The 10,530-nt window shown below is 44.6% G+C and overlaps 2 protein-coding genes across 2 annotated transcripts; both read left to right on the forward strand.

Annotated features, from left to right (window-relative positions):
* Nucleotides 1-68: 68 nt before the first annotated feature.
* Nucleotides 69-4,556, forward strand: LOC147133494 (organic solute transporter subunit alpha-like). Its single transcript, XM_086012831.1, has 8 exons — nucleotides 69-978; nucleotides 1,250-1,401; nucleotides 1,549-1,622; nucleotides 2,026-2,184; nucleotides 2,264-2,375; nucleotides 2,441-2,587; nucleotides 3,065-3,170; nucleotides 3,259-4,556. Exons 1-8 carry the CDS (start codon nucleotides 903-905, stop codon nucleotides 3,417-3,419), a joined length of 987 nt encoding a protein of 328 aa, XP_085868957.1. The 5' UTR covers nucleotides 69-902; the 3' UTR covers nucleotides 3,420-4,556.
* Nucleotides 4,557-5,763: 1,207 nt separating this feature from the next.
* On the forward strand, nucleotides 5,764-9,224 carry LOC147133495 (uncharacterized). Its single transcript, XM_086013350.1, has one exon. The coding sequence runs from the start codon at nucleotides 5,949-5,951 to the stop codon at nucleotides 8,442-8,444; it is 2,496 nt and encodes an 831-aa protein (XP_085869476.1). The 5' UTR covers nucleotides 5,764-5,948; the 3' UTR covers nucleotides 8,445-9,224.
* Nucleotides 9,225-10,530: the final 1,306 nt, after the last annotated feature.

Here is a 10,530-nt window from a genome sequence, read left to right on the forward strand (position 1 = left end):
TGAGCTTTTCTCAAATGATAATCAAATTCAAGCACTGGTAATTTGTAGTTAATCGTGTTCTGCTCCAGTCCCTTGGGTGGCAGTATTTGCCCATTGTAAAACAAACGTACTTGTCGGTGGAACTAAGTGTACATTACAAAAGGTGTCGCTAACCTACCACACAAATGAAGACATTTCTGCCATCTTTAGTGCAATTATGAGTTTTGAGGAAAAATTAAAAAAAGATACTCAAATGTTTCTGGAGCCACTCCTATCCGTATTTGCTTCCACTGTGTATTAAATTGAGTCTTGCTATAATATTTTAGTCGTAGCTTCATGACTTCTTCTTTTGTTAATGAGACCATTTTAATATTCCACTGGACTAATTGAATTAGCCCAAATGGCACCAAAACCCGATTCCTCCGGGAATCCTGCGAAATAATAGGTTATATTTAATGTATTATAAATAACGTAGAGGTAATAAAATATATCCCCAGCAGTCTGCCTTCAAAAAAAAAAAGGCCTTTATCTGTTTTACACCTTTTTTATATTCACCTGAAAGCCCCACGCCCAGCCAAAGTTCACGTGCGCTGTTACATTCATTGCCTCTCTTTTGGTGTCATTTTAATGACCGCGACTGTGAATGAATGAGGGACAGTTACTTGTGGAGGGATTCTCATAAACCCGAGATTTCTTAACGTGTCATCAAGCCGTGGCTCCTTAAAAGTAGCATGAGGTTAAAGTACACTTTTCTTGAACCCAGTGCACGCACTGCTATGTGAAGGAGAAAGTCTTCTGTTTTTGTTTTTTTTTTCCACCCCCTGTCACCTTCCAGGTAGAAGTTCGGTTTGGTCAGATCTTATGAAGTTCCAATAACAAGATTTACAGGGGGGATAATTTAAGCGAGAAGACCATCAGGAGCCATGGAGGAAGTCGACAACAGCACTATCGATCCCGCCTGTTTACAGGAACCCCCTCTGGCTGTGGATGTGATAAAGCGTAAGTCTTTTTCCTGTAGGTCAAGTGAATGACATACCGCAGCTGCACAGCAATGTTGAGCATCCGAAAGTTGCAAAACTTTCGCAGCGCTTTTGTCTCTGCTCTTGACATTATGCACCTCGTCCACCCCAAAGTAACTCGTAGCTCAAAATAACTTGGCTGTAAGAATAACAAAAGGCTTTTGTATATTGTGCGCTTGCCGTTACGTTCGTATTTAACATGCCACTCACTGCACTACTGCTGTTTTTTCTTTTGTTTGCGTTCCAATTAGAGCTTGATGTGTTCGGAATGTGCCTGTACGCCATGCTCACCGTCATGTCCTGCATATCCCTGCTGCTCTACTTGGAGCAATGCAATTACATTTATAAAAAACTGCCCTACCCGAAGAAGACGACAATCATATGGATCAATGGAGCTGCACCAGTAAGCTTCCCGCCGCCTCTTAAATGATCTTCCATCAACCGATTTATGAATGGGGATGTATTGAAATAACGCATCCAACATTGGAAGTTGTGCATGACTGATATTTTAAAGCATTTTGAGAATAATTATTTTATTTTCATATTTCAGGTCATTGCCACCATGTCTTGTTTTGGGATGTGGATCCCCAGAGCTGTTATGTTCACAGATATGACATCAAATTGGTGCGTTTTTTTTTTTTTTCCTAGCTTTTATGTTATAAAAATCTGCAGTGTTCAATAATTTCTTATACTGATATCTTCTTCTTTTAATAAAATGAAAATTTATACGGTATATATGTGTTTTTTATATTACATTACAATTACTGTAGTTGGAAATATGCCCTTGAACAAGGCACTCAACTGTCACATCATCATGCATCATCAACTCAAAAACATCGGAGTGAAACCTTGCGTGTAAAGTCTGAGTGTAGTTTAAGCCGCTCAATGAATCATTACACAGGACAAGATCACAGGTCACACTATACTCGCAACTAGTTTGCATGTTTCATATACTGTGCTTTCGAATTTGCCCACCCGTGTTTACCAGTACATGAATTGTGATTGAAACGCGGTTATATTTCCGTAGTTATTTTGCAGTGGTGGTGTACAAAGTGTTGGTTCTGCTGATTGAGGAGTTGGGTGGCAGCGATGCATTTCTCAAGCGCTTTTCTGGGAAACCCTTCAAGATCACCACAGGGCCGTGCTGCTGTTGCTGCCTGTGTTTACCCCGTGTGCCCATGTCACGGTACTGACAATTAACTTTTTCATCTCGCTTGTAATCGTCAACGAAATGAAACGCCAATGTATACTTTACTGCTTTTAAGGGGCATGCTGTTCCTGCTGAAGCTGGGTGCACTTCAGTACGCCATCCTAAAGACGGTGCTCAGTGTCCTCTCCGTGGTACTGTGGACAAACGGCAACTTTGACCTCTCAGATGTAAGTCGACGTTCCCGCTTCATCCCGGAACGGCAAGCGATTGCAAATGAACCGCTCTTTTCCAGCTAGAGATCACCGGCTCTGCGATTTGGATCAACCCGTTCATTGGCGTTCTCACCATCACCTCCCTTTGGCCCGTCGCCATCGTGTTCATGAACACCAACCACCTTTTACGCAGCCTCAACATTGTGCCAAAGTACGCCATGTACCAAGTGAGTAAGACACCGACCGCAAACTTTAATACAAATTCTTGTATCCAGTAGTAGCAATAACGGTACAAACAAATCCTCATAATATCACATCACTGCAAGCATTATTTACTAGGGATGTAACGATTCACTCAAGCCCCGATACGATTTTCAATTCGATTCGATTAAAAAAAAAAAAAAAAAAAATGCTACAATGCTTGTCTCTGTGCACTAGTGTGGCCATCCACAAATTCAATATGCTCAATTGGCGCAATTTAATCAACTCGATTTTCGATTAATCGATCCGATTAATTAATTACTGTACACTGTACTGCTCTAAAATAATAAACATACTGGTCAATTAATGCCTCTCTGACAGTTTCCATCACACACACACACACACAACAATCACAAACAGACAATCGATTTTAACTGCTGCATGACTGTTAGGAGTCTATGCTGCATTCCATTAATGAAGTACTTGTTTTTAATAATCCTTAGCTAATACTCGTATTAAGTCAACTGCAGACGTCCATCATCAACATCCTGGCTCTCGATGGAACCATCGCCTGCTCCCCTCCGTTCTCTTCGCAGGCCCGTGGATCAAGTGAGAAACCTTTCCGCGTCTCTATTTTCATCCTCCCTTTTGGCATGACATGAACCCAGTCCCTTTCTGTCTTTTTTTCCCCCCGCAGTGCTAAGTCAGCAGATGATGATCATGGAGATGTTCATCATCACCCTGGTCACTCGCTTCTTTTATCGGCGTACATATGAGACGCTTCCCTCAGCCGCGCATAACCACCACCACAAGGACGGAGCCTCCCTGCAGGCTGCTCACATGGAGCACGACGTCTGAACGAGGGGAGCTGAAAGATGCGCTTTATCTGAGGTACCACCGGTCAAATGGTCAATTGGATGTGGTTCTGTGAGGGGAAACTACCTCATCCGTCACTCAAGTGGGAGAAAACATCTTCACGTTAATAATATGTGACAAAGTATTTTCGCAGGACTGTAATTACTAATTTGAGTAAGTTCTCTTAGGTTTGTTCTTCCTTCATAATCAACGAAACCTCTGATCAAATATAACACCGTTTCAAAGAAGCCATGTCAAGTTGTCTTGGCCAGTTCAGTCCGACTTTTTTTTTTTCTTCTTTTAGATATACTGATTATTTACATATCCTTTAAAAAATTGTTTTCGGATGAATCTAGTCATTTTAAATACTTAAGCGTGTGTCAAGAGAAACACACCGTATTCTCTTGACCAGGGGCACTCAAACTAATATCTTGATACAAGAGCCGTGTCAACAATTATGCAACGATTGTGATATGATAGTAGGCCATGTGTTCATTATTTTTGCTGCATCGTACTGTAAACATATTTCTCATGTTCTGTTTGCAACTTGAGAGGGGCAAAGTACTGTATTAGAAATATTTGTACTGTATCGTTGCATGGTTTTACAGCACTGAAAACGACCACAATCAACAATATTGTTGTGTTAATACCACTTTATTATCTTATTAGAGGCTGAATTTAATACCGGTACTGGATTTCGTGAGATGGCGTCCAGTATAACAACTTATTCCAGGACAGTAGTATAAATAGAGATAATGATTTTATAAAGGCCTCTGATTACATCTATAAACCCTGGCACGATATTTTGTTTCTCATTGTGTGATATACGCGCCATTAATTCAATATTTCATAGCTCATTGTTTTGAGAATCATGTGTTCGGCTGCATTTAAGCCTTTTCATGTGTGATATACAGTATGTCTGGATATCAATGCTGTGCTCCCACCAAACCTTCTGTTGTCTGTGAACGAAACGCCAGAGGTTTATTTAAAGACTGCTGACCCACTTAGTACAAAGCGGGAAATACTTTGTGCCGTGGATGAGGTGGCAGCTTTTTCTGCTGTTCCTCTAATGGCCAAAAGAGAGCGTGTTCCACTTCAAAACCTCATGCGCTGACCTGAAAATAAAGTACCATCCCTCTCCCCCTTCCACTCACATGCCTGATTTTTAAACCGGCAAAGTTCAGATCATGTTTTATCAACCTACCGTGTTGCATTATTTTGCATGCAAACAAAAGATAAAAAGTACGATGTCACATTCTTAACAATACGCTCGGTCTTAAAAGATGTAAAGGTAAACACAACGCATTATTTTGTGATCCAGAATGATGTCATGTTACACATTTAATGTGTTAATTTCGTTATTAGGACTACCTTTAAAGGACCCAAAATAATACTGTTTTACATTAAATGTGTATTCTATTAAATGTTTACTAAAATACCAACTTTTCTATTCACTCGAACTTCAAAAACAGATACTTTCTTGTTTCCTTGTAGCTACTCCTCAGCAGTTATGTAATTTTTCTCATGACTCCATTGTGTTCAGTTCTGATTCAAAGGCTTAGTCCTCTTCTGCTTTCAAATTGATTCATTGGTTCTAAAAATAACAATTATAACGTTAGCACCCAAGCCTCACATTTTCTTTTCAACTCACTAGTCAATATTCTATCCTGCCTTATCGAAGGGTAAACTATCGCTCATGGCTGTGTAACTTCAGAATCTAATCTTTTATTCATATAAAAGTCTACACAGCCCTGTTCAAAAACAAGGATTTTATGTTTAATACTGAACATAGCCACATCCCAAACATAAGAGGGTCAGTTGTTTATTTTTACATCCCCGTTAAAAAAACAACAACAAAAATTTAAAGATAAAAAGAGAAATGACATTTTAATGGTGAAAGGTCACCTTAATGGTGGATAAAGTTTTGAAATTATTTTCCTTCGTCTCACTTTTTAAAAGTACAAATACCTGGCATTTGAACCGGTGAGTAGAATTTTATTTTATTTAGCATCAGAAAACCGATAAGGGCCGCTTTATTCAGAATAAAGCTTGGTTTAATGATGTTGATTATTCTTGTAGAGATGCAGGGAACACGATGAACTGAGATATTTAAACCTATTGTGATTATTTGCACATCTCAATTCCTATTAATAGTCTAAATGTCTCCGCTGGTTATGTAAACAGTCATCAGGCGTATGGAGAAAGAGAGAGCGTGTTGATGACGGCCCATGGCTCTGCATTGCTGACGAAAGGAGCTTACCCCCTCAGTTGCCATGGTAACTGGGGAGAGGAGCCAGGCGAAAGCGAGGCAAAGGGGAGGGGCTTTTGAGGGAGAACGAGAGGAGAAAGCATTGGAGGGACAGAGGGAGGGGACGCAGACAGACGATAACATAGTAAGCGTGGTGGGACCAACGCAGGTGAAGACGTTCTTCCGAGGGAGACAAAGATAAACTCGGATCTAAATGCTCCATCCAGCGAGTCGAGAATAATAACCGCATCAAAAGAGGGGACGTGGGCCGACGCAGAGGAAAGATGGATGTACAGACGGAGAACGTGGACCCCCCGCCTTGTGAATCCCAACCAAGTGGAAAAATACGGAAAGGATTCAAGCTCTTTGGCAAACGCAAGCCTGGCAACATCTTTTCTCTTAAAAACAACAAATCACCTGTCACCAGGAGCCAAACCCTCGATGGATTACCCGAAGGCGCTGCGCCTGATTCCGAGCCGGAGGCGGACAAGGGGAAGGAGCGGGAGGTGAGTCAAGGGAACGGCGAGCATGCGGCGGAAGAGCCGACGGGCGAAGATGGCGTCCTGGCTGCTGCTCGCAACTCCATCTCCTCAACCGGCTCGGCCAAGTCCCTCCATTTTTTTTCACGGCTGAGGGGAGCCCGGAGAGGAGGGGGCGACCGCAAAGTTCACACGGTCTGCCATCCGGCGACTCGACAACGGCAAGGGTTGAAGGGTCTCTTTGACAGCATGAAGTTACGCCCGAAAGACAAGGAGGACAAGGCGGACGCTCCGCCGAGCCCACTCCTCATGTCCTCCCGCTCTAACAGTGTGGAAATCATCAAAGAGGACATAGGCCTCACCCCCAAATCTCATCCTCGCTCTCTGCAGAGCCCTGAGAAAGCGAGCAGTGACAGCTCCCCGATATCAGCAGGCAATGAGAACAAGGATGCGGCATCCGTACCTGCGGCGGCCACCGAGAGCAGCCTGGGCTCTTTGCTGGACGACATCTCCTCGCTCCTCACCTTCCAGTCCATCTCAGGAGGAGACATCATGGCTGACGTGAAGGCCGAGTGGAGCAAAGCCAGATGCGCCTCCGGCCTGGAGCCGCCTGAGGTCTCGGCAGTGGCCACTTCTCCTTCTCCCGCACCTGCCGCCTCCTCTCCTCTGACCTCTTCCTCACACGTAGCTGCCGACGATCATTCTATGACTCGTGCGACAACCCTAACCTCGTCGTTTGTAGCTACGCCAGTTGTGACCGCTTTGACCAAATCCTCCACACTGACAACCGAGTCAGTTAAACCGAGTTCAGACTCTTCTGCCGCCTTAGAGCAACCTTCTGTTGGGATTACAATAAAATCACCTCCTACAACCGCAAACGCGCAACTTTTATCAGGCCCTCCCATCATGGCCACCCCTTCGATTACAATGAAAACCATACCGAGCACTCCTCCCATTAGCCAGGCTTCTCTGGACAATTCTCAAGTAACCACTTGTAACTCCACTTTTGGCAAAGTAGCTTCATCAGACACAGCAACTCTCCCTTCTCCTTCTCCAACTATTGCCTCAGTAAGTAAACCTCCCCCTGTAGCTACAACGCCTCTCGCATCCCATAAACCCGCAACCCATAGTCTCTCCTCCCCTGCTACCTTCACGCAACCCGATAGCGATTTTCAAACTCCCTCTTCCACCAAACCTCAAAATGTATCTGCAAAGGTGGAAACCGCTCCCAGTCTTGTTAAAAGCAAAACTCCTTTAACCTCCCCCGCCACGATAACCGCAGCAATGCCAACCATTTCCAAACCCGTACAAGAATCCAACCAACGGATGTCCAACAGGACCTCCGTCACACCGGATGGTCCCCAACCTGAGCCTAGCCCAACCAGTTTTACAAGTTTCTCTATGGCGAAAAAACCTCCTGTCACTTTAGATAGCACTATTCTTGCAGTTTCTAAAGAACTTCCAACAACCCCTGCTGCAGCTCAGAGTCCAGTCTCCCCTCCACCCCCTGTGACAGTATCAAAAGACCCTCCTGTTCCTGTATCTTTAGTGTCTGAAACTAAAGATTCTCCTGTTGCTGTGCCAACCTCTACAGAGCCTCCCGCCCTGGCCCATATTTCCATTTCCCTTCCAAAAAGCCCTCCTGCTCCAGTACAGTTGGCTGTTACTCAACCGAAATTACCCGCTCTCCCAGTCACTTCCTTCCCCGCCCCTACCCCTGTGCCTTTGCCAAGTGAAACTGCGGCATCTAACAAGATGGGCGCCAATGAGCCATCAACAAATGGACAGTCGCCTCGCCCGAGTAGCGCAGATGCACAGACGGCCAAAGCGGAGGAACGGCTTAATGGGTCACGCGTGGACGTCCCCAAAGAAAGGAGGACGCAAGTGAAGGCACTTAGCAAGATACCCGTGGTTGGAGGAGGTCGAGCCGGAAAGCTACCAGTGCGGGACGGCCAACATGCCGATGACGATTCAAGCAGGGACCCGCCCACTCCCATCGAAGAAGACAGGCGTCATTTGGACTTTCACAACACAGGGAACGGAGACAAAGGTGGCAGTGTTGAGGTCCACGTGGCCACCTTCAAGCACTGCCAGGAGGAGAGTCAGCCGCCTCACCAGGCGAAGGCCCCCGCCGGTGTTCCGCGTGACTCCAAGATCCCCGTCAAGCACGGGGCGCAGTCTCCACCCGCATCCCAAATCCCACAAGCTAAAGAAATCCCTCGCACCAAGATACCCGTCTCCAGGGTCCCGGTCCGCAGGGTGGGTAATAAGCCCGCGACTGCCGGTGCCGTGAGAAAATAATAAGGTACTGTGACACGCCATGCCCTTTCTCCAAAGGTATGACTGCGACCATATCCCCCCCCCCCACCCCCACCCCGTTTAACTTTAATGTTCGTTGTCATCTGCTGGCTTCAAAAAAACAAAACACAAACAACAGAAAGGAACGGAACTCAAGCACAAACATCTCCACACAGTCACGCAAGGTTCAGCGTCAAATCTGAAACACGGCGACAACAATTCATCTTCAAGATCAAAAAATTCTCTCGGAAATCCACACGCAACTTGGACGGGTGCCTTTTTAAAGGTTGCTTTTCCTACAGATTTGAATTCAGTCTTTTCTACAGTATTTTCAACTTTTGTTACGCGGATGTTTTGTAGAGGCCGTCGAAACCTTCTCGTCTTTCTTTCCGGGACCACTCTTTTACTCTTCTTTCTATCCAGCAACCGCAGCTCCTAATACACATTCCACACTTAGCTCGGGATCTACTGTATGTAGCAGAAAATGTGCCATTTTATATTTGCACTCGTCCGATGTACATGCCCTTTTGTGCTTGCCTGCTCCTGTGTAACATGGGTTGATCACATGGTGAACAAAGGGAGAGACTGGGACTTTGAAACAGGGATGGAAATGACTCAGCGGCCGTGAACGGCTGCCTCTGTGGACGTTTTGAGAGGATGCAGAGATATGTTTTGCAGTTTGTATATTGACACATATCCTCATCCTGCTTATGCTCAATCTGTGTGCATAGTCTGACCAATGTAGTTTCCTATTTAATCAATAAAAGGATATGTGTTACTTGGCACGTGGCTTTGCGCTGCTGAAGCGGTGGGTCGGCATGACGTTTTGAAAGCAGCTCGTAAAAGAGGATTTATGAAGTCTGATGGATTATCTTTTCGGGTGATTTAATAAGGAAGGAAAAGACATGAGCCTGTCGTTCAGGAAAAGATAAGGGCACATAAAGATTTTCAGCTTGGTTTCACTGTGACCTCCTCACGGAAGCGCGATTGTGACAGCATCCGCGCTGCGAGTTCACTGACCTGAATAGAAAGCACATTAATGTCAACTACAACCTGGCCAATCCGCTGCAAGGGGTTAGCACGCGGCTTATTAACGGGAAGGGTTGGCAAATCGGCGTCGTTGCTATTCGTGGCGTGCGGATTATTTCCGGACGTAAATATTCTCAAATATTTCTCGAATGATTTTGGTATAAATGAGAAGACAAGGCAGAGTAAATAAGCTAATGTGAGGGGAAAAACATTGCCCAAAAGACACTTGAGGAGGTCAGGTGCTAAAAAGACAAAGAATCTCCCACGCGGCACAGTGCAACAAGTGGTTATTTGTTGCTCCGATTAAATATTTACACTTTAAAAGCATGTTGAAGTAATACCTCTCTGAGTAGAGATTCTAATTACATTATTGGGAAATATGATTCTCGCTGCCGTTTGCATTAGGAAACACGTCCAGGAAAATTCAATGAATGTCCTTTTGTCGATAAGCATTCACATGATTCCCCGCTAATGTTTCTTTCAACCTTATAAGTAATGACTACAACAGCATTTCTGGTAGTTTGACTTTTGAGACTCATTGCATAAGCTTTAACAGACAATAAAGTGCTTGTGTGCGCTCCCAGTGTGGTGCACCAATTACATCCCCCATAATGCTCTGGGACAGCCACCCGGGTGCATCTCGTGTTTGAGTGCATCTCGTGTTTGAGTCTGCATCTGCCCCCAGAGAGAGAGATGTGCCTCTTTAGAGCCTAATTTAGCATGCTTCATTCTGCGTTTCCATGCCAACTCCACTAGGTCAACCAATGGAAGGCCGCAGGCCTCGATGGGAGGAGTTTGTAAACACGAGTGCCTTGCTTACTCACTAAAAAGAAAACTTGCACTCATTACTGATTTGCATGATTGAAATATGGCAATTAAACACACACTTTTCAGACACGCGGCTGTGGATTTGACCTGAATGTTTGTGTGTGTCAAGATTTAATTATGCTAATCATTATTCATTTGCCCGGAGCAAGTAACATGTCACGCTCATGCTGGTAAATCAAGTAACTCATGCGCACATTCATTTAGCGCATTATGCCTAAAATGATGGTGATGA

This window comes from Filicampus tigris, chromosome 17 (assembly GCF_054856515.1).
Source record: "Filicampus tigris isolate MCC_2025a chromosome 17, RoL_Ftig_1.0, whole genome shotgun sequence".
NCBI classification, from domain to species: Eukaryota; Metazoa; Chordata; class Actinopteri; order Syngnathiformes; family Syngnathidae; genus Filicampus; species Filicampus tigris.

Excerpts from the sequence above, each read along its gene's own strand:
- LOC147133494 (XM_086012831.1), top strand. The coding sequence starts at position 903 with ATGGAGGAAGTCGACAACAGCACTATCGATCCCGCCTGTTTACAGGAA. Across the intron at positions 979-1,249 it reads GGCTGTGGATGTGATAAAGC|AGCTTGATGTGTTCGGAATG; the intron begins GTAAGTCTTTTT and ends CGTTCCAATTAG. Across the intron at positions 3,171-3,258 it reads TTCGCAGGCCCGTGGATCAA|TGCTAAGTCAGCAGATGATG; the intron begins GTGAGAAACCTT and ends TTCCCCCCGCAG.
- LOC147133495 (XM_086013350.1), top strand. The coding sequence starts at position 5,949 with ATGGATGTACAGACGGAGAACGTGGACCCCCCGCCTTGTGAATCCCAA.